This window comes from Amphiprion ocellaris, chromosome 16, assembly GCF_022539595.1.
Source record: "Amphiprion ocellaris isolate individual 3 ecotype Okinawa chromosome 16, ASM2253959v1, whole genome shotgun sequence".
Lineage (NCBI taxonomy): Eukaryota > Metazoa > Chordata > Actinopteri > Pomacentridae > Amphiprion > Amphiprion ocellaris.
Window position 1 is genome coordinate 7206837 of NC_072781.1, and position 23711 is coordinate 7230547.

The window sequence follows — 23711 nt, forward strand, 5'->3', positions numbered from 1 at the left end:
AGAACTTTTCCAGAAGGAACCTCTGAAAGTACTTCCGGGTCACGTACTTTCTGTCACTGAAATATTTTCTTAAAAATCTAATATTATTTGTTGAAACCCTTTAAAGGTCATTTGGTTTCTATTTTACCAATATTTGTCGATTCATAAAATGTTTAAATAAAAAAATACGCGAAGGTTGGTCCCGCAGTGAACCAGGAAGTGGTTGTTCGCTCTGTAACGTGTTCTCTGTAAACAGACTGCTGCTGATGGACAGAGAAGAAGCTGCAGGCTGGTTTAACCAGTTAGCTAGCTAAGGGCTAAAAACAACTAGGGTTAACTAGGCAACGACAGCCTCTAGTGAGACTGTCGTTTAGCTTTAATTTAATTACTGTGTTGTGTAACTGCACTTTTTTTTTTGCTATGTTCAGGAGCTAGCTTGTCAAGCTAGCAAACTAACCAGGAAAACCACAAACTTTATCGGCATTACTGACGTCTCTCGCTCGTTTTTAGTTCCTGTATGGATTATTTATGATTTGTCCAAGCCAATATGGACATGTGTAGTTGTTAGGAAATCGTCAGTGTTTGTTCGGTTAAACGGACTTGTGTGCGGTATGAGTGCATCAGCTGGGGACAGAGAGTCTGGGATCCCCTCGGACACCGCAAAGGAGGAAATCAGTGGTCCAACCTGTACAGGAGATAACAGCAAGCATGTAAGTAACTGGGCTGAGCTGTGGTTTGTTTACTGTTTAAAGTGAATACGGAACTGTCATCTATACACCAGAAAGGTACAGCTATGTGTGGATATATAAAGTCACTGCCACTTGTAGTCTGATACTCATGACACATTTAGAAGTCAGTATCTATATCAGTAATCAGAATCAGTTTTAATGGCCAAGTACGTACACAGCATACAAGGAATATGGTTTTGGCTGTTGGCGTCACCCTAGGAACATGGAAAGAGAATAATAAAAAATAAAGAAACTATAGAAAGAAGAACAGGGGAAAAAATAGTAGTAATAGAAATAAATATAGCACAATATATACAGATATTTACAAGCTAGAAAGGAATATATAAACACAGTAGTGCAAAATTATACAGTGCAAAAGCAGAGAATGCTGTTCATAGTGCAAAAAGTACTGTACATATCCATTGGAATACTGTCTATTGTACAGGTGTGGAGGAATGGCTAATAACAACAGTGTTCTTTATTTATAGAGCACCTCTCAAAATCCATGTTACATAGTGCTTTACAAGGCAACTAAAATGAAAACTTAAATTTTCGGGAAAGGCTCTCCAATAAAAGTATCAAAGCAGAAAGCAGACAAAAGATCTTCAGTTGCATACTGGTGCATAACGGTCAGAAATATAACAAACTAGAAATAACTATGAGAAAAGCCATGAAAGACTTTAAAAGAGATCAGTAATATTCTAAAATCTATCCTAAAACATTCTGGGAGCCAGTGTAACATGGTTAAAATGAAGCCTGATGTGCTCACGTTTCTTGGTTCTTGTTAAAAGCGTGGCAGCTGAGTTCTCAACTATCCAGAGTTAATTAAATTATGCATCATTTGGCCAATATCAATGTAACACCCCACTGCAGGCCATTAGGATCAGGAAGAACAGTTGCAGGAAATAAGATGTAGCGAATTCATTACTACAGAAATTCAGTTTTAAAATTCATCACCCACCATTGCCTCACTATTTATTTTCCAGCTATTGCTACAGTGCAGGAGCTAAGTCCCTGTAGCACACCGATGTACATTGCAATCACTAAACACTGCCCACAGAGGAAGATAATATTTCAAACTTTCAATATGTTATCATCATCACAGTAAACAATAACAACTCCACTGCAGGCCATGTGTAATCTGGCATGTTGAGCCACTCATACTACCTAACTTTAATTCCACTTGCTGCTTCTTGTTTCTCTTTGCGCCAGTGTAGAATGACATGTGCAGTCATTCCACTGAATAGAACCAGTGTCAAACTGCCTACAGATAGTCCTGTGTCTACAAATCTGCACTAATTGATGCATATCCCTGTTCTCTGTGCCACACAAACCTTATGTATTTCACTAAATCAGTGATTTCTGGTTGTCAGTAGCTTACAATACGGTGCTTTTTCTTATTTCATAGGACTCCGCAATATGTTCAAGCACCAGTGAAATCAAGAGTCGTGCTGTGGTCAAGTACTCTGCTGCCCCACCTCCTACCAGCTATGCCCTCCTGCAGGAGAAGACGGACTTGAAGCTGCCACCTGCAAACTGGCTGAGAGAGAATGCCCAACTGGGCAGCGCTGGCACCACTATATTAGGGTCCAGCAGCAAGAGCAAGCCTTTTTCCAGGTATGATATCATGAGTGTTGACTGCTGATTGTTAGAGATACAGGGTAAAACTACGTTAATATGGGATATAATACCCTAAAAGTACTTCTCATAGCATTTCATAGATTCAGTGATGCCTATTTTGATATGTTTTTCTGAAATATAATCTGCAAAATGGTTTTAACCAGATGGCGATTCTAGACCTCATATATGCTGTGATTGCGTGCTGCATTTGCCAGATTATAGGTCTATTTTAAACCACACTGTAATGTTAATCCTGTTGTATTAATTACAGTCACCATTTAGCGGTATTTATATAGATTCTAATAATCACATTTTGTGCCTCTTTTCAGCAAATTAACGGAAGTCTCATGTGTACCCAGAATGTGCTTTTCAATTTTCACGTCAAAATACTGCAAAGATGGTTTGTTTCACCATGACTGTATATCCCTAATTTTAGCCCTGTTCTGAACGGACTGTTTCAGTGTCTGTAGCTTTAACTGAGGCTGAGCTGCAGCTGAACATGCCCCTTCCAGATACATAGATAGATAGATAGGTAGATACTTTATTAATCCCGAGGGAAATTCAAGAAGACTGTCTCTGTGTCTGTGATTGACAGTACAGAGCAAAACAGTTGACTACACAGTAGCTGACATATGGCCATTTTGGTTTATTTGTACTAAAACAGGACTTATTGTCAGTGATCGCTTGTCCAGGTAATGTTTAGAACAATCTGAAGCACACTTACTGGTTATTGTTTAAGTGGGATAAGGGACCGTATATGTGATGACAGTTTTGAGATATTGTGAGTGTGTTTGGCTGAGAGACAATACAAGTCAAAGTTTGTATTAGAGGCTGACAGCTTTATGTTCCATTCTCTGTTTGATTGTGAAAATCTGCCGAGCAGATGGCCTCTGTTGTTGGTCTGAATGCACTTGTGAAGACTGATTAGTACTCACTGGTATATCCACATTAGGCACAGTGTGTAAGGACTCCATGCATTCTATGCTTTTTCACTAATGATACAAAATGACACCCCAAACCACCAGTAAAAGAAACACTGGATACTGACAATCCTCCACATTTATGTCAGGATTATCAGTGATCAAATTACAAATGCAGATTAGTCAGTGGAAGGCTTTAATTATCAGTCAGACTCGAAGCTATTTCTAAGTACTCTGAAGTGATTCAATTTTGGTTTTTGCAGTTTTGGGATGGCCTACGACTTCATTGATTGCATTGGCGACGATGTAGACGTTGTGTCAGACTCAGAGGTTAGTAGAGCTGTTGCAAAGCTGTTTCTCTCTATGCTTCTGAAATATGCACACACGGCCCACATTAACTTTGTTTTTGTGTCACCTTCAGAACATCAAGAAGCTTTTGAAAATTCCCTACAGCAAGTCCCATGTTAGTATGGCTGTTCACCGCGTGGGGAGAACTTTGCTTTTGGATGAGCTGGACATTCAAGAACTCTTCATGAGATCCTCTCAGGTGCAGCTGAGTATATTACAGAAGTCATGAGAATTTTTGCACCATTATTATTGTTACTTACATGTAGTTAAATCTCCCTGTGTTGCATGTGTAGACAGGAGATTGGACATGGCTGAAGGAGTTTTACCAGCGGCTAATAGATCAGAAATGGCAGAGAAAAAAGAAGAGTAAAGAGCACTGGTATCAGAAAGCAATCCTGTCAAAGTTCCTCTACTACAGGTGAGTACTTTTACTGCTCAAATGAGTGGAATTAGCATAAGTTGGCCTAATTTGAAGATACATTTTTTCTGTCTTACACTATGGTGACCTCTGTGTTTTATGTAGTATAAATGGTGAAGGAGCTGCAGAGCCTGTATCAGACAACCTGAACGAAGGGGAAGAAGAGAATGGGGCCGAGGAGTTCAGTTCTTCGTGGCCTACAGCTTTCACCAGCGCACAGTCTGATGTGGAGGACTCCGATGCTCCCAAAGAGGTAGGTTAGCTGTCAGTCTTCTGTGGGACAAACAGATCTGAGAAGAAATCAAAGGAGGATTGTTACTTTGACTTTTGTTCTTGGCTTGGCTTTTTTTCGTATTAAGTGAGACACTGATGCTGTTAAATCTGCAGGAAAGTGTGTCCATGGACAGCATGTTTGCTCTGGGCCAAGTGGCGTCTGTACCAAAAGAGCAAAACCTCCCCACACTCTTCAACGAAGGGGAGAACAGTCAGGTAATACAATCTTTTACCGCTCCCTAATGGTATACTGCTACAGCTGGCAGCACGTATACATTCTGTTATATAAACTTTAATATCCTTTGTTTGACAGGGTTTAAGGAATGACTTTGTGCGAAACATCATGTGGACGTTCGAGGATATCCACATGCTGGTTGGGTCCAACATGCCTATTTTCGGAGGTGGTCGCTATCCTGCCGTCAGTCTGAGACTCAGGTTGGAGATTTAATCCAATTGTTCCCATCCCGGACCTGAAATTAACACTCTTGTGGAGGCAAAATGATAATGTAATTCTGTATTTTAATTGATTTGCACTTCACAATCCTGTTGCCTTCTGTCGATTGTCTGGGTCTGCAAGATAATGCAAATTAATCTACACACATAATGGACTAGAAAATAATGGGTTGACATACAGTATGTTCATGGAAGATACGCTGTGATTATGGCTGTAAAAATTGTCTTCATCAGGTCCATTTTTAATTTAGTTTAGCTGACCTCAGGAGATGAACCAGAAATTTAATTTTGGATGCTGCAGCCTCATCACATTCGTACATCGTTCCACTACATTGTTCCCCCTTAATCTAATATTAACTGTCTAACTTTCTCTCGCTGTGTTTTTCAGGGACAACAATAAACCAATCAACATTTTGACGGGTATCGACTACTGGCTCGACAATCTGATGTGCAATGTCCCAGAACTTGTCATGTGTTTTCATGTCAATGGCATTGTTCAAGTAAATTACTGTTTGCTTTTGCAGTTATTGTTATTATCTGCTTGATGATTGTAATTCACAGTACATTATAAGCTATATTTTCTATCGTTGTCAACTTTAATGGCAGAAAATTCTGACTTTTTATCTCCTTGCACCATGGTTTGTGGTATACAGGATATTATAGTGTCGTGCTGGTGCCTGTATACAGTTTTAAATACAGTAACTCAAGAGCAATACATAGTAGAAACTTGCACCACGGGGACCACATATAGTTTCGACAATCTGATTAGATTTGAGCACGTTTCTTAATTTTTTAAGAATTTTTTCGTTTTTTACACTTCAGTCTGCATTCTTGATTCCAATCTACTAGTGCTTTGAGAATTTGTAGGTTTTTTTCGTGCTTGTCACTGTGAGACTTAAGAGCCACTTGTATTAAAAAACGGTCCTAATTTTTCTTATTTTCTTTGCCTTTATGGTTTTTGCTTCAGAAATATGAGATGATAAAAACAGAGGACATCCCTCATCTGGAGAACTCCACGTTCTCCACGAGAGTAGTGAAAGATATCGCCCAAAATATCCTCTCCTTTCTTAAGTCCAACTGCACCAAAGAGGGTCACACCTACTGGCTTTTCAAAGGTGGGAGATAAATAAACAGAAATTGCTGTATTAAGTCAGTAACTGATGTACTGAGAACTATGTGCTCATATGTTTCAATGCTCTCTAACGTACTTGAATCCACAGCTAGTGGGAGTGACATCGTGAAGCTTTATGATCTAACTACTCTGTGCGAGGAGGCTGAAGAAGAGAAATGTCAGAATCCCTTCACTCTTCCTGTAGCTGTGTTACTGTACAGGTAAGTATGTGGTACACACTCAGAACATGAGCATCCTTGTGTTGTAGTTGTGAAAACTGGTCGGTGCATTTAAGAAATTGAATTACATGGTTGAAATTATTTTGACAAAACTCGCATACGAAAAGAAACTTTGGTTTCTATTTAAATTGCATTTCTATTTGAGTGTACAATAGTTAGTTTGCATTACCAACTTTTATAGGCAGCTAAAGACAGCAAAATAATAAGAATTGCAGTGCAGAATGTTTGTCTCCCCCGTCTGGCAGTAGAAGTAATTACACATGCACTGTCGAAGCATGTTAATGACATAAACGTATCTTAATTTTTTTACAAATGGAAGCTTGTTCAACAGCAGTAAGGCAACATCCATATCTGCCCTCAGTACCTTATTTTCTCTGTGCTCTCTAATAAGGAAAAGCCACACCGATGGTAATATGGATTTGTCCAGCCATTCACTACTTCCTTCTTATCTTTCATTTTTTAAATACTCTATTCTGAAGTCAAAAACCTCTCACAGGTTTTTCCATCATAGGCTCCACCACACTCCCAGTTTCTTCACCCTGTTCCATCTCTGTTGCTATGATTGCTCCCCTCTTTAAATCAATCATTGCTGGTTTACGCATCAAATGCATCGCAACCAATTCACCAGCACAGAATGTCAACACAGACACCAGATTTAATACTACAACTACTACTACTACTAATAATAATAATACTAATAATATTAACAATAATAACAACAACAATAATAACAATATAAATATAATAAACTGAATAATCTGACATTAGATATTAACCTATTGTTATATTTATTAGTTACTCCTTATCCCAAATAACTAGAAGAAATCTAAAAATGCAATCTCAACCAAAGCTCGGTCTTAGGAGGTTATCGATTCAAGCTGAAATGATATGTCTAAATTTCTTTTATTTTTCTATTTTGCCTCACAGAGTGGCCAGCAACTTGATGCTGAAGGCGAGGCAGAACAGAAAGCACTACGGTACAATCAGAACTCTGCTCTTAAACTGTGTCAAACTTCTGGATCAGGAGAGGCATCCTCAGGTAGGTCTGGCAGATTCCACCCTCTTTTCAAAGGCAGAATTAGATAGAAGTAGGAAACAGATGTATGTGTGCAATAAAGGTCCTAACATAGATTCAGAGTCACAGCCTACACTTAAAAGATGAGTTGACAGGTAATATGACAGGTTAGAAACTCACTGGGAGGGTCCTTGTTTCACTACCAAATTGGTTTTGACTTGGTTATTCCTGCTTATGTTTTATCGCTATTAAGACAGTAGAGAAAGTACTTGACTAAATCTGAGAATTCCATTGTTTAGGTTTGATTAAACCTGACTCCAGTCCTTATCATGTCAATCTCCTGTCTGTTCAGATCATCGCCTCCGCCCACTACATGCTGTCGGAGCTGTTCCAGCTCGACGAGCCTCCCGAAGAAGATGGAGAGTCGCTGCGGGCCGGTGGCTCAGAGGACAGCTACAGCGACGAAGACAGAGACGAAGAGGAGGAGGAGGATCTGATGGAGGACAGCGATGACAATGGCTCCTACGGTAACTGCTCCAGCCCACAGGATGATAGTAAAGCAGTAGCTGTGATCCGCTCTGTAGGCGAGCTGTCGGTCCCGGAGAAATACAAATCCACGTACCAGATCAGAGTAAGTTACTCTAGAAATGTTCCTCCAGCCTTCTTCTCTACACAGATTAAAGGGCGGAGAATTGGGCACACAGATAGGCATGCTGTATGTAAAAACAAAGAGATAATCTTTCCTTTTTCATTTCTGCAGCCAAGTTGTGCTTTCCCTGTTTCTCAAGACAAAGAAGAACGGTGCAGACATGTCCTGAGCTATGTATTGAAGGCAAGTTTCTGCAAGATATGCATGTTTAGTGGACATACTATGCTACAAACGTGGTGTGTCTTGAGAAGCCCGTCATCTGTGCTGTATTAAAGGGAAACTCCACCTATTTTACACATCAAAGTCAGGTATAGGAGAATACTACTGTTGTATTTGTGAAAAGAAGTTGTAAAAAGCCTTTTGTTAAATCTTTCAAAAAAAAAAAAAAAACGAGCCTCAAGCGATGTCAGTGTCTCCTGGGAATGAACTTCCAGTTTGAAATTGAAAAAGAATTTCAGCCTATGGTTCTTGAAAGACTAGAGCTCATCAGAAGTCTGTACCCTGCTCCTCGTCTCTACTTGAAGCCAGCAGCTCCAGGTTTTTGCTACTGGTGTAATCTTTTACTGAACTGTTGGTGGTCGAGTTGAATTGAAAAAAAGAAGAATGTAAGGAATAGAAAAGGTGACATTGCATTGATTTTTGTGCTGTTATTGAAAACAGTTGTAAGTCTGACAATGCTTAATCTGTGGGGTCTTCTTTTACTGAACGGCTCTGATGCGCTCCACAGGGGTTGAAGGCAGTGGACGGCAGCATCAAGAAGGAGAGTGATCTCCCAGCTGCAGACCCTAACACGCCCATTCCCCTCAAATACGAAGACCGAAGTGCTAACGGAGCCTGTGCTGCTGAGAAAGGCATCTCTCTCCTGCTTGAAAGAGGTCAGTCTACAGTTGTCATGTCAGAGCTGATATAATACCAAATGATTCCATGTTACAGAATGAAACAGGAAAACAGACTAACATCACGGCTCACACTGAGGTTTACTGTGGTCTAATACATGTCTGTAAACAGCGGGACCCTTACAGGCCGACCAGAAGCACCCGACACGCTCAGGGATGATCCCCGGCTCCTGGCAGCACCGCATGAAGCTGCAGCTCTTCCTTAAAGCCTCCAAAGCCTACTACGTCCTGTCTGATGCAGCCACTAACTTGTTAAAGTATGGACGAGCCTTGCGCTACATCAAACTATCTCTGCAGTGCTACGGTAAGTTTATTTAACAGTGTAGTGGCAGTGCTAGTTAATGCTTCTCAGTATTTTTATGTCTTTTTAATAGGACTCTTGCGGACATTTTTCTTGCAATTTCTACCAGCCTGGAGTTTATTAAATATTCATCTAATATTAATGCATAATCAAGTAATTACAACTCCAGCTACATTCCTCTGTAGAAGTTACTTCAATATTTTATGAAGCAGTATAATAACTCAACATATTCGGCTGTTTCTCCATCCACTCTTCTACGGCTGCTGTTTCCTCCAGATGCCTATTGCTCAGTGAGCGGTACGCTGCACCCACAAGTGCTGCAGTTTCACAGCCAGTGCCTGTCTCTCTGCGGGGACATTCAGCTGATGTTGGCCCAGAACGCCAACAACAGAGCAGCTTACCTGGAGGAATACAGCTACCAGACCAAAGAGGACCAGGAGATCCTGCACAGCCTGCACAGAGAGAGCAGCTGCCAGGGTCAGTCTGTAAAGGGAAATATGTTGAAATTACAAGTGCTTGCAGACAGTACAAGGTCTGATCCACAAGTGGTCTACAATGAAAACTCTACCATCTCATACCTCATACCAATCAAGTTGCTTTGTTCAATTATTGATCATTTCACTCAATGCTTTTACTCTCTATTCACTAAGCCTTCAACATGGCAACAGACCTGGCCATGGATCCCGAGTACCAGCTGTTTGTTAGCAGCAAATGCTATGAAGCAGCGTATGAACTACTGGTCTCCGAGGCTTTAAAAGATCATACCTCAGATCAGCTGGCGCAGGTTCTCAAAAGGCTGGGAAACATCCGCAATGAGATGGGAGTCTTCTATATGAACCAGGCTGCAGCCATGCAGACTGAGAAAGAAGGTACGTTAGATTAGAGCACTACAGGTGTACAGAAAAGAGTATAATAAAAGCTATTCGTTTTGATTTTCTGACACAATCTCATGTTTTTATTCATGTAATTTTCTAAAGCATTTCCAGAATATTGGTTGCTTGAGTAATGTTGAAATTTAAACTGCTTCACACTGGAATGAAAATAACAAAAAACAATCACTCTCTGCTGGGATCAGCAAAAGTATTGAGTAAAAATGGTTCATCGAATTGCATTGCTGGCCTTCTACTCTTCCCACTCCCCTCTAGCGAAGAAATCGGTGTCTGTAGCAGAGCAGGAGATGTGGAAAAAGAGTTTTGCCTTCTTCGAGAAAGGAATGAACGACTTTGAAGCAATCGGGGATAGCACCAACACGGCCTTACTGCTGTGTAATACGGGCAGGCTGATGAGAATCTGTGCTCAGGCCCACTGTGCCATCTCTGCCGACCAGAGCAGAGGAGAGTTCTCACCTGAAGAGGCTCTTTACTACAACAAGGTGCCACATCAGATTCCTAAAGTCTTACATTCTGCACTGAGTACTCACTTAAATGGAACTGTATTTGTTCTTCTGTCTTCAGTCCTGCTGATCTCATTTCATTCTTTTAACCACAGGCCATAGACTACTACCTGCGAGCTATGAAGTCACTGGCTAGCAGAGAGAACCACCCAGCAGTGTGGGACAGTGTAAACTGGGAGTTGTCCACAACCTATTTCACCCTGGCTACACTTCTGCAGGATTACGCCCCGCTGTCCAGGAAGGCACAGGAGCAGGTGAACACTTCTGTTACCTATAAAAATAAACAAATATTCCAAATTTAGTCAAACTTTTTAACACATTTCTAAAAACCATGCAGTTTTCCACTTTAGAAACCGAGTCTGTCTCCAGAACTCTGGTGATACATATATTTTGTTATTATCTCTTGTTCTGCATCGGTAACTTTTAGACATTTAATTAAACTTGAAATCATTCGCTGCTGTTTGTGTCATCCAAGATTGGGCGGGAGGTGACCGAAGCAATGATGAAGTCCCTCAAGTACTGTGACCTGCAGACTGAATCAGCTCGTCAGCCGCTTTATCAGTACAGAGCTGCCACCATCCACCACCGCCTGGCCTCTATGTACCACAGCTGCTTTCGCAACCAGGTTAGAAACTGTCAAATTATACAGTTATATAAACATTCTTTTTGTTTAATGTTTACTTTGTTTTTTTTGTTCCGATAATTTATGAATATTATCTTATCCATTTGGCTTTGTTATGTTTTCCTACAGTGGAGAAAAACAGTAAACAATGACTGGAAGAATAGGAATAGCATGAGATGTCTGTGTTTCCTACTTACCCGGTGCACTGATAGATGTCTGTGTTTCTGGCTCTAATTGTGTGACAGGTGGGGGATGAACACTTGAGGAAGCAGCATCGGAGCCTGGCAGAGCTTCACTACAGCAAGGCTGTCTGTTTATTCCTCAGCCTCAAAGATGCACCCTGCGAGCTGCTGCGCACGTTGCTGGAGAGGGTGGCTTTTGCTGAGTTTACGATGGCAGGTGAGCGGCTATTCGTCATGATGAAATAATAAGATGTTGGCAGTAATGTTGGTTTTTGTTGTGAGAGAAGGATCGAATTGAAGAACACAGGAGCATTTGTCTCCAACGCCTCGTACAGTGATGCTTTTTATTGTGTTTCTACAGGTCAGAGCAGCAACGCGGCGAAACTGAAGAGCCTGACTGGAGCAATAGAGATCATGACAGAAACTCGTTTCGCTTTCCAGCTGATTCATAAAGAGCTGCTGGAGGAGCAGACAGAGGTAAGTGTCAGAGTAGCCGATGGGAGTGCTCTGCTGTACTTATTCATCCTTGTTTAGTTGCCCGTTCTCTGTCACACGCTGTAACCGACACCATCTTTTCCTGTTATTTCTTGCCCTGTAGCTGAGTGAATCGGACGCTGCTGAGTCGGCAGAGTCTCCTGATGTGGCCAGTGGTCCCACATCTGGACTGAACCTCCAGGAAGTGATGAAGTTAATTGGCGTGTTTGAGCCAAGTTTCTCTTTTCTGCTGCTGCAGCTGATCAAACTGATGACGACAATGAAACGGAAACCAAGGTGAGCAGGAATCTGAAACCCTCTATTAACCACTTGATGCAAATTCGCATCACACCACTTTCATTCAGACTGCAGCCGAGATAGCATATTCATTCCCTCAATGCCGGTTTGTGCATATTCAATACGTACCTCGGAACTTTTGCACGCACTGGTTTCTCGTAGGAGCGTTTCGTCGTTACGTTGGAACTGGTTACGTGGAAGTAGTTAGCAAGCGAAGCGGACGAATACGTCGACAGCTTTGTTTACATTCTCCGGTTGTACACCACCTTGGATTGTGCTACATTCACAAACAGAGTGAAAACTGCAACAAAAACAGAGTAAAACAAACATAAATGCATGTAAATAAATCCTTTTATCTTTAACCAGTCAGTCCAAAAAGGAAGCTAATTACTTACGACATTCCCTCTGTGGCGTTTACACAGTAGAGAGCCGTGCATCCAGAACAGCACAGACGTGTGTAAAGGTAAACATCAAAATAGCGAACAGGAAGCAACAATGGTCAGCAGAGAACTTTAAAATGAAGGCTTTTTCAAAATAAAAGTACATCGATAATTGTGCCTTAAGGGCAACACACCATGGAAGTGGAATTAGGCTACACTTGTGTATCTAATATCCTTTTAACTTTGGCAATTCTCACTCCAGACTGACTAATTTTTTGTTTCTTACAGCAATAAAGATGAGGAGCTGTTGAAAACCTACAAGAATGTGTACTCAAAACTCCTCCGTGCTGAGAAAAATGTACCTCTGCTCAGCCGTGTCAAGGTTTACATCGAACTCCTGCAGCAGCTCACCCCAGAAACAGAAAGTGACGACACAGGTACACAAAAATCATCATAAGGAGAAGACTTTGAATCACTTCCAGACTACATTTTGAGGAAGACTCGGAAGACTTTACAGATGCTGTGACACAAATGATTCATCGTCATAGATAATAACAATCACATGCTCAGGCAACACTGTCCTACTCTGAATTACTGTTTCAAAGCTAATTTCACCTCCTGCGCCTTTAAAATGATTTCATCTTTTTTATAACATTTGCATCACATTTTTTCAATTGTACATTTTTGTGAGGAGTTGTAAATTCAAGAAGACAGTATTTAATTTTATTATTGCTAAAGCAGCTATGGGTCTTATGTAAAGCTCCTATGTGTAGGATTTATTTCTGACTGTACCAAACGTCACCTGGTTTGTCTCATTTTTACACAAATGTCTTGATAAAAAATTCTGCACATAGGGGCTGAAAAAGACACAAATCATTTAGCACAGGGACGGATTAATTTAAATATGACTGATTGGTGTTTTTGATATTCAATAACATCAACAATGCTGTGAATAAAATGGAGTGAAGTGACGGCCGAGAGGCTACAATAAGTTCAAACGCGTTATTTGCTTTCCACAGCAACGGTGTGCAATAGTTCAGCAACATTCAATGCAAACTCAAGAGGCTAGTTTGTCCACAGTGCTGTACGTATAAATGTGACTTTATATCAGCATGGATTGCTGTGAGATGAGAATAAAAGCTTTTTAAATTTTACACTCTGTATCTTTGATTGTTTGTCTCATAAAAGGCTAACGTGCTCTTTCGCTAATAGGACGCGTCTGATCAGCCCCATTGAAGTGAAGGTATTTTCATCAAGTCTTTAGATACAAACACACAGTATGATCTAACATTCTGGACCGATGTTTGACACAATTCAGAGTGGAAGATTTTTAAAGTGGGTAGGCGACACTGAGCCCTGTGGGTTCTGGCAGTGGGTCACTGAAGTGGGGACATGATGTTTTCAAAGCGGTGTCAGTGAACTGGGTCACCCCGCTGTTACTGAACTGTATCCACAGCAGATGGAGCTGCAGGCATGTCCAAACTGTCCCTGCACCTCATTAATCAGCCTGGACCCTCAGTGCTGTGGGTGACTGACTGTTGGACAGTAACTGAGGGTAAGTCATAAAAATGAGAGACAGGATGTGAGGCTGTGGAATCATTAAAAAGATTCAGCCGGGACTGTAAATCTAAATTATAAACCTCACTGGGGATGAATAGGAAAAAATGACATTTTAAAATCTGAAACATTTTTGAACAGGAGGATTAAATACAAACATAAAGTAATCAGGTAGTGAAAATGAGCTTTAGAAATTTCATATATTAGTGCACTTATAAATACAGAAGATGATTGTGTGATAAAATGGAAGGATGAGAGGCACAGATGAAAGGAAGTAACTCGTAAAAATCTAATGAAATCCTACGATCAGTTTTGCAATCATCCAATGTGCTACAGTGCAATGATTCCTACTGATTAGTCCATCATCACCACTGGGAACAGTGGGTCTGTTATTGTATAACACAGCGCTCAGAAGTCTGGTCCTCCTCGGGTTCATCTTGGGACGTCGTGGGTTTCTCTTCTTGGTACTGAGAAGCTCCATGATTCAAAATGTTCTGGAGGATGTCTTTGCTCTCACTGGATGGTAAATTGTAGAAAAAATACTGCGGCGCCATCTGAATGAACCTCAAAAGGGAGAGAACATTGCATTACTCTTGTGTCTCTCTATTTTAGTTCATCTAAGCTGTGTTGAATACAACTGATGTAAATTTCAATTTGCGAACCCGTTTTCAATCTGGTTCAGCTTTGAGTGGCACCCACTTGTGTTGGAGAGAAGACTTACAGTACATCTGCTGCTCACGTTATTTGAGCCGCAATGAACGGATTCACACATTCCAGGATGTGGAACTTAAGAGGCCATAACAAAGGCTCCAGAGCTTTCTCTTCCTCCATTAAGCTGCAGCTCCACATTCCCAGGGATCTGTGCAATCCATAATCCCCCTTCCAACTAGCAGATACTACAGAACAGGATTATAATGCCTCCCCTCCACCACGACCAGCACGACTAGTCTCAGCTCAACTGCAGCTTTACATGTGGTTCAAAAGGGAACGGGAATGTGTCCGTCTGATTGCTTTTAAGCCTCTTTAAATGTGAAGATACAAGAGTGGTCTGCTGGGTGCCAGAGACGGCAGTCTGTTTAGCAAAACTGCATGCAGTCAGATGTTCGAATGCAACACAAGTGCAAAGATTAAGTTGGGGGTGTGAAACAAAACCGGCCCACCAGAGGGTCCAGTCCAGCCTGCGGGACGACTTTATAAAGTGTAAAAATTACAGAGAAGACATTAACTGAAATTTGTACATTTGTAAAACTATAAATTTAAAATAATTCCTAGACCATGACAAGTTGTTTTGATCATAAAGTAAAATACTATATTGCTCTTGTCATTTTGTGTCTCATTTTTGTAATATTTTGTCTTGTTTTTGTTGTTTTTTGTCTTTTTCTGTCTGACTTTTATGGTTTGTCTCATGCTTTTGTCATTTTTTGTCCCCTTTCTGTCCATTTTTTTGTTGCTTTGTAACTTTTTTGTCTCTTTTTATTGTTTCATGTCATTTCTTTCATTTTTTTGCCATTTTGTTTCTCGCTTTTGTCGTTATGTGTCTCATTTTTGTAATATTTTGCCTTGTTTTTGTTGTTTTTTGTCTGTTTCTGTCTGACTTTTATCGTTTAATGTTTTTGTCGTTTTGTGTTCCTTTTTGTCTCGTTTGTGCTTTTTGTCTCATTTGTCATTTTGTGTTTTGCTTTATTCAGTGTTTTGGGTGTCGTCGTTTTTTTCTCGCTTTTGTAATTTTTTGTCTCGTTTGTGTCCATTTTTTTGTCGCTTTGTAACTTTTTTGTTTCTTTTTTTATTGTTTCATGTCATTTGTCTCTCTTTTGTCATTATGTGTCTCATTTTTGTAATATTTTGTCTTGTTTTTATTGTTTTTTGTCTTTTTTAAAGTAAAATACTGTATCGTTCAGTTCCAGATACCTAAATGTTGTGTTCTTTTGTAGACACTCTGTGACCTGGAAATTGTAATGTGTAAATGATAAACTGAGGCTGAATGTTGTTGAAATTGAATTTGTTAATGTTTTGTAAAAAGATGGTTCTTTAAATGTGAACTTTTCAGAACGTACTTTTTTGCACTAAAAGAAAAAATATGGGGTTGTGGTTATTTATAGATTATTATGTTATGATTTTACTGGTCTGGCCTACTTGAGATCAAATCGGGCTGTATGTGGCCCCTGAACTAAAATGAGTTTGACACCCCTGGTTTAAGACGTACAAACTGTTTCCAAAGCTGAGACTTACTCCTCTGGTGTTATGTGGGTTGCAGTTCGGAGGCAGTTGTCCTCAGAGAAGGAGTGCTCATGGAACAGCACCCACTCTGGCAGGCCCAGCTTGGGGCTCTTGGCTCCATAGCCAGACAGAGGATGGATCTGAGCTACATGCTTGTGGGTCAGAATGAAGTAGTTTCCGGATCCATCCACATCCCGAGCCACCTGAGGAGAAATCAGAGCCAGAACTGGAGTCACTGTCCGAGAAAATGAACTCACAAAGAAAAACGGGTGCAAGTAAATAGAAAATGCATCATATGTTTTTTTAATTTTGCCTTCAGTAGTATGCAATGAAATAGCTAAAATGGCTAAATTCTCTAAATAAAATATTTGCTGCAAAAAAATTTCAAGTTTAAATGTGTTAAATAGTTGAAATACTAAAACTGTCGAAGTGGAAGTCAAAATACTGAAAGATTATGGAATGGCAGGTAGAACAGAAGGTCTGAAAGAAGTGTTGATTTGTATGTAAACATGCGAGTGAGAGGAGTGAAGCAGTTTAAGATTCAAATTCAGATTAAGTAGACGCTTTGAGAGGAGCTGAAATGGTAGTTAAGGTGTCGAGGATGAACTGATTCTGGAAGTTTATAGTGAAGAGGATGTACTGAAAGAACAGTTTGCCGGCTGAAGGGTAAACACCTAAAGAAGTGGGCAGAAACTCTGAACAGTTCTGAGATGTTCTGAGTCGTTAAAGGGGCAGGGGACGGGTTGGTGTTGAAAGTAGGCGAAACGTCAGCTGAAGACAAAGTACTGAAGGTAGGTGATGCATAAGTGGTGAAAAAAAATCTAGCTGTTTTTGCAAGAGTCGGAGATTAAAGCAGCCGAAACATCTGTTTAAGAGTGAAACATAAATGCAGTTGAAGTGGAAGATGTGAAGGTGCTTCATTTGAAATGTCAGCTGGTTTTACAAGCGCTGATGAAACATAAATGTCAGTTTGAGCCTGAGATCAGAAAGTACTCTGACCTGTCAATTTAAATACTAAAAATAATGACATTCAGGGTATGCAGAGCTAAAGGCAACAAAGCAGAAGGGCACCACAGTTATGGCTAAATAATAATAATAATAATAATAATAATAGAGATTTTTTTTTTTTTAGAAAAAACTATAACTACTTTTTTTTTTTTTTTTTAAATATAGGCCTATAGAATACTCCATAGTATGGAATCACAGGAGTGCCATAATAAAATATACATCTGTTAAAAAAAGGAAATAATTGTGTATATATAAAGAGGAATACATTTTTTTTAAAATACGGAAAAAATGTGTAAATATAAAGAGGAATAAATAAAAGAATGAATAAAAAATAAATCTGTTTAAAAAATAAGGAAATAAATATGTAAATATAAAGAGGAATAAAAAAAATTACAATATGGAAATATAAAGGTACAGAAAGCCCCACCCAAAGCTATTTGATTGTCAGCTCAGTACATCAAGTAAAAGCAATGGCAAAAAGGAAAAAGCAATGGCAAAATAGAAAAACAAAAGGAAAAAACAAAAAACAAAGGGATAAGCAAAGACAAAATTTACCTTTATATTTCCATATTTTTTATTTAATTTTTAAAAATGTATTCATCTTTATATTTACACATTTATTTCTTTATTTTTAACAGATTTATTTTTGTATTTATTATTTTATTTATTCCTCTTTGTATTTACACATTTATTTCCTTTTTTAAAATTTATTTATTTATTTATTTATTTTTTTTTTTTTACAGATTTAGTTTTTTTTATGGCACTCCAGTGATTCCATACTGGAGAACTGTGGGCATTATATAACTATTAGATTTTCCCACCCAGATATTATAAATGTACTGCATATTTGTTGAGCGGTACGGTGAAAGCATTCTGACCTGCATGAAGAAACCTGCTAGAAGGGCTCTCTTAATGTGGATGGTGTTGCTCCGGGATCCAAAGGCAGCCACTGAGATGGGCAGCTCGATCCTCTTCAGGGTGTCGCTGAGCTCCGTGCGAAGAGCGTCGGCCGTCAGCAGAGAAGTGTGGTTCAGGTAGAAATCCTGACACCACTTCTCCACGTTACAGTCTATCCGAGGAGGACAGGAAGGAAGAGTCAGTGAAGAAGACAGTGGGATGTGACAATAATCAAAAACCTGCACTTAAACTTGTTTTTGTACCAGTTATGAGGATTTTCCTTTATTTACTGATTTCTTAGTATATCCAATGTGCGTCATTGTGTATTTCTATGTAGCCAATGCTCTCTAAACTCACATGGATCCTGCTGTTGCTGCTTAAAGGCCTTGTAGATATTGATAAGGGTGAAGTGATCTCCTTCTGGGTGCTGGAACTTCATGTGGCACTGAGTTGCTTCTGGCTTTAGCTCCGCAGAAGGAATCATGAAGCAAGTTGGTGCTAGAAACAAAATTCACAAAACAAATGTGATATTTAGACGTTACGGGTCAATATAGAATTGAGGAACTTTTGAAGTCCATGGGATATATCTTGCAGACATTTTTATTAAAACTAAAAAAAACAACAACAAATGTTTTCTATGTTCATTATGATCATGTCTTTATAAATTCCATAATTATTTATTATGGAAATAATCATTAATAAAAAATGACTGATATCACTAAAATGTCAACTAAATAACCGTCACAATTTAATAACAACCACCTTCTAATTAGCTAAACAATAATAAAATGAGCTTATTCAGAAATTGTTTTGAATATCTTCTTTTTATTAAGTTGAGATAATCATGACAGATATTTCTTTTTTGGCAATATATCAAATTTTATATGGAAAATAACAAATTTTGTCTGTGTCTGAGTTCCCCATTACAAAAACATTTCCAGATCACATGACCTGCTCCACATGATGTCATTTCCTCCTGAAGAAAAGTCTGGCCAGACTCCAAGGCTTTCTGAGTTATTTAATATAAAGTAGTGTGTGAGTCAAGTGTGGATTTATCACATGTCAACAGGTTTACTGCAATATCTTTATGAATAACTTTCAATTTTACTCAAATGTATATATAATATTTTAAAAGAATCTTTCTGTAAAAATGCCATGTGGTGTTTGGTTATAGGTGGCCATGTTAGTTTTCAGCCTGAAAACAGCAAAAATGTCAACTATGATACCTGTCAACTATGTTAGAAAAAGTCCCACAATTGTATATTGACCCTTCCTGCTTCCTTGATACATAAACTGAAAACATGATTTTGTACATGTATGAGATCTTGGGCTGTGTATTCGTGTTCTAATGCCAGGTCAGCAGGTTACCTGTTAGCATGGCGGCGATGATGAGCACCTCGCTGACACAGTCAAACTCACAGGAGGCGAGCACAGTCTTGGCCATCTGTGGCTCCAAGGGGAACTCAGACATGATGATGCCCATCTCAGACAGGTTTCCATCGTTATCCAGAGCTGCCAGGTAGTCGAGTTCCTCCAAAGCCTGCATTAGGCCTCCAGGATCTGGGTTGGAGAGGTTTTTGAATTGCACAGCTTAAATTAAACCCTGGGAAAACTGTGAACGAAATCCTGAAGAGTGTAACTGAGCACACATCCTTACAAGTGTCTAGTATTTAAACTGAGAGATTATTAATCACGCACAAATATGCTTTGACTATCGTCCTTTTTTTTCTATTTTCATGCAGCCTGAACTGTAATCCAAAGTGGTGACCCACTGGGACAATCCCTAACTGCACACTGGCCCCCTGATGGGAATGCTCCAAGTGAATGGGCAGCAGCAGATTAGGATTTTATAATCCTCACCAACATCTGCCATGCATCACTATGCAAAATGAAAAGCCTTTCAATGTGCAAATGAGATTGATTTTTTTTAATCTTTTATTTTTTGTAACAAACATGTTTTTTGATGTACATCTCGGGAAACGCTGGACAAAGAGACAGAGACAGAACAAGAGGAGAGAATGGGATGAAGCCTCAGCTGCTCTCTATTGTCATCCACTCTCCCTCACACCAACTCCAGCATGTCTACGCTCTAATCAGCTAATGGGAGGCTCAGTGTGTTTCTGTTAGTGGGGGTGAATAAATCTGGGGGAACAAAAGCACATGGAAGCAGGTCAGCTCTAAAAGGATGCTCGCAGAACAGGAGCTGTCAGCTCGGCTAAAGCACGGCTCGCTGCCCTCCGATAAAAAAACACAAAAAAAAACAAAGTTCCTGTGTGTTGGAACAAAAGGGAAATGGACTGACTGAACCCAGAATTCATTTCAGTACAGAGAAGGTGAACCTTAAAGAACAGCAGGGGCTTACCTAACATAAATCACCAAAATAATATCCTCTGTCGTTCTGTTTTTTGTTTGTTTTGTCACTTATCTCACCTGGCCTGTCCATGAAGTCACAGTGACCCAGTCCAGCGATCTCCATCCTCTTCAGGAAGAGCACCGTGGAGGTGAAGTCGGACTCCATGATATGTGGCCGAATCTGAGCAGGAAGCTGTCTGTCCTTTGGGTACAGACAAAAACACTTGCCTACAGGATACACAGAGCCTTTGTTAAAAAAACAAACAAACAAAAAAAAACAGGACAGCAGCAGGATATTGGCAGCCACAGATTCATATTAAAGAAATGTTCTGTATCAGTGGAGCTTCTCACCTGTTGGACCTGCCAGCTGTCTACGACTCTCAGTTTGACCTGTGCTTATTGGCTGAATGATGACGGAGTTTGTTCTGATTCTGGGGTTGTAGACCTGCAACAGTATCATATTATGTTGACTCAGTACATTTACTCAAGGATTTAATACTTCACATACACTATATTGCAGATATGACAGCTATAATCACTGGTTATTTTGCAGATGGAGATGTAACTTCCAAAATAAAAGCTTTGTCAGTTCATGAAATAGAATGCATGCACTTTAAAAAGGCAATAATATAATAAGTAACTGCAGAATTAAAAATGCTACTTACATATCAATGTATCAGCATAATCAACAAAATAATATATAATACTTTCTATGGATTTAGCTGTTAAGATTATTTTAATGTGGTACTTTCTGATGCTGCTTTTTTCAAGTAAAGTGTTATAATATATCTTCCACTATTAATTATATGTAAAGACATTTCATTAAACATTTACACAAATCATGATTGTACATATTTTCAGCCACAACAATGGGAAGTGTCCAAAGTTTAGGCATAAAATGTACCTAATATGTCCACTGCAAACCTTGAAAAAATTATTTTGAAAACATTGAAGTTTTGTCTCACTATCCACAGGGTTTCTGGGTAGCAATTCATGCACTATTTCATTCACCAGTCACATGAATGCCCCGTTAGTTTGTCAGCATCTTGGTGGAATCCTTGCATTTATACAGGGTCTCTCCATTATCAGCAGCATGTCAGCCTCTAAAATACAACAAACTGGGACAAACTTACATATCTTTTCTCAAGCCCTGCATCAATAACAAAGCTTATTGAGGAAAGAGCCCAGAAGAAGTCCTCGTTGGGGCTGGATGTGAGGAATACTCTGCGCGTCCGGCCTGTTTCCTCCTCCTCCCCTAGCACTGGTAGATTCCCAGTCTGACCAGGATGCACAGCAACAGGCAGCAGCTCACCCAGATCAGGTGCTAAACTGTGGCCCTCATGACACAGGATGTCATGGGCCAGATCGATCTCCTGGTAAACACAGAGGAACATTAGAAAAAGTTGTATTTTCAGACTCTATCAGTCATGCTTTGGGGCTTTTATTTTTACCTGCGTCGTCACCAGAAACACAATAACATCTCCTTTCTCTTCAGAGTGGTGGATCTCCAAGACGAGGCGGAGAGCAGAGCAGAAGTAGCTGTCTCCTGTGCTGCTGTACACCACCTCTCCTGCACCCAAAGTCTCTAGATGAATCACAGGCAGCGGAGATCCAGTGAAGTGGGCCAGCTGTTTGGGTGCAGGTTCAACAGCTGTGAGGATGACCACACGGAGATCCGGCCTCTGCAGGGCCACGTCCTTCAGCAGACCCTGGAGAACATCGGTGGCTACGGTCCTCTGGTGGGCCTGATCCACAACCACCACAGCGTAGCGCTCGAGCAGAGGATCGGACATCATCTCTCTCAGAAGCACGTCATCTGTGCAGTACCTGTGGTGATTCTTGACATTAGGAGAGCTGATACATGCAGAGGCACTTAAACCACACTGGATTACATTTCACAGACTCAAATAAATCCTCAAGTTTCTTTCACCCTGTAAAACCCACTGTTGCAAAAATACATCAGTTATATTTTGTAAAATTAGCATTTTTTATCATTCATATATATATATACACACACACACACACACACACACACACACACACACACACACATACACACATATATATATATATATATATACATACACATATAGATACATATATATATAAAATTTTGTTTTATTTTAGGGTTAAGTGTAGGAGGGGAAAAAGGTGGAACAGTGTATTTAGAGTGGCATTTTAATGAAAGCCACTTTGTCTCCACTTCAGCTTTGCTACTATTAGTGTAATTTACTCTAATAATTAGTCCGGGGAGCTGATCCTGTGGTACTCGTTAGCTGCCTGTTTATTTTATCTCCCTCCCCTCAGAGTGCTGAGTTTCTTTGTTCCCCAGCTAACTTATTGGAGACCCACATGAGGGAGTGTGACATATGGGCAGACAGGGAGCCGGGCAGCTGTGGAGGAGCCCCTCAAAAGAGCCTCCAGAGCCTTTTGTTCACTTTCCTCCTGAGAATAAGTGAAGGCGGGGTGACTTAGCAGTGTGTCATGACCATGCGTTATTGGAAGCCAGCAAAAAGGAAACAGAGAAACAGAAAGCTACATACATCTATGTTTGAAAGTAAAAAAAAAATCCCTGCTTTACCACACCTGAGGACTGTGTCATTAGTGCAGCATGTTTCCAAAGGGATGCTGTAGCCAACTTCATGACCAATGTTGACGTCCATCTCGTCGGCCACTCTTAAGGCGAGGTCGACCGCCTGTTGTGCGTGAATCTGCGTACAAACCACCAAACCGTGCTGGAACTGGACTGACAGGCAGAATTCAGCACACCACTGAGGAATCTGTTTCAAAATAAGAGGAAATTAAGTTGTTTACATCACAGCTTCTTCCCCACTATGAGCTGATAGAAAAAGGTCTGGAATATCTCCATCTGCATGAATGACACGTGCAATATTTTCCATGGCAGTGTAATCTAAAGTGTCAAAAACCCCCACAGTACTCACTTGAGAGCTCCTTCCAGTTCTGGCAGAGCCACTGACGACGACAAACTGTCCTTTGGCCAAAGTGTCCATGAATTCACACTTTGCTTTCCACACTGGCAGCTCTTGCCTTTCTCTCAGCAGTTTGTAAAACCTGGAGGAATAAGGCAGTCCATCAAACTGATTAAGCTCCAAGATGTCATCATATTCTTTGTCTCCTTGACTCAAAGCTTCGGAGTCTGAACAACAGGGCGATTTCCCCTCAAAACAGTCTTCTCCGCTTAAACTGGTAACGTCCTGCGCCATCACAAGTCACCTCCCGGTCTGTCTGGTGCAGAATTCATTTACAGATCCACAGAAATGAAGTTTGGAAATCTCCCGCTCTCAGTAAACTGTTGGACAGCACACACACACACACACACACACACACCGCTTCTGCAAGTGAAGCCAAATGAAAGGCTCAC

At 40.2% G+C, this 23711-nt stretch overlaps 2 protein-coding genes across 2 annotated transcripts; one reads left to right on the top strand and one right to left on the bottom strand.

The window, feature by feature from the left end:
* On the top strand, positions 1-13452 carry edrf1 (erythroid differentiation regulatory factor 1). Its single transcript, XM_023285534.3, has 25 exons — positions 1-689; positions 2116-2324; positions 3511-3577; positions 3669-3794; positions 3889-4013; positions 4119-4266; positions 4401-4502; positions 4600-4721; positions 5128-5239; positions 5707-5854; positions 5960-6071; positions 7017-7128; positions 7457-7735; positions 7865-7936; positions 8481-8628; positions 8762-8953; positions 9227-9427; positions 9601-9819; positions 10096-10322; positions 10439-10597; positions 10819-10968; positions 11211-11364; positions 11509-11624; positions 11746-11918; positions 12587-13452. Exons 1-25 carry the CDS (start codon positions 591-593, stop codon positions 12753-12755), a joined length of 3741 nt encoding a protein of 1246 aa, XP_023141302.2. The 5' UTR covers positions 1-590; the 3' UTR covers positions 12756-13452.
* On the bottom strand, positions 12252-23711 carry dhx32b (DEAH (Asp-Glu-Ala-His) box polypeptide 32b). The gene is made up of 11 exons (XM_023285540.3): positions 23272-23711; positions 22916-23109; positions 21781-22156; positions 21463-21702; positions 20681-20774; positions 20408-20557; positions 19346-19537; positions 18335-18475; positions 17959-18149; positions 16085-16275; positions 12252-14419 (listed from the first exon to the last, which is right to left on the bottom strand). The coding sequence occupies exons 1-11, from the start codon at positions 23551-23553 to the stop codon at positions 14245-14247; spliced, it is 2226 nt and encodes a 741-aa protein (XP_023141308.1). The 5' UTR covers positions 23554-23711; the 3' UTR covers positions 12252-14244.

What these genes read in the sequence shown, in the direction of transcription:
- edrf1 (XM_023285534.3), top strand. Translation starts at nt 591, where the DNA reads ATGAGTGCATCAGCTGGGGACAGAGAGTCTGGGATCCCCTCGGACACC. An exon ending in AATCCACGTACCAGATCAGA is followed by an intron (nt 7,736 to 7,864) that starts GTAAGTTACTCT and finishes TCATTTCTGCAG; the next exon opens with CCAAGTTGTGCTTTCCCTGT. An exon ending in ACAATGAAACGGAAACCAAG is followed by an intron (nt 11,919 to 12,586) that starts GTGAGCAGGAAT and finishes TGTTTCTTACAG; the next exon opens with CAATAAAGATGAGGAGCTGT.
- dhx32b (XM_023285540.3), bottom strand. Translation starts at nt 23,553, where the DNA reads ATGGCGCAGGACGTTACCAGTTTAAGCGGAGAAGACTGTTTTGAGGGG. An exon ending in ACTAATGACACAGTCCTCAG is followed by an intron (nt 22,157 to 22,915) that starts GTGTGGTAAAGC and finishes GAATCACCACAG; the next exon opens with GTACTGCACAGATGACGTGC. An exon ending in TGACTTCATGGACAGGCCAG is followed by an intron (nt 19,538 to 20,407) that starts GTGAGATAAGTG and finishes TCTCCAACCCAG; the next exon opens with ATCCTGGAGGCCTAATGCAG.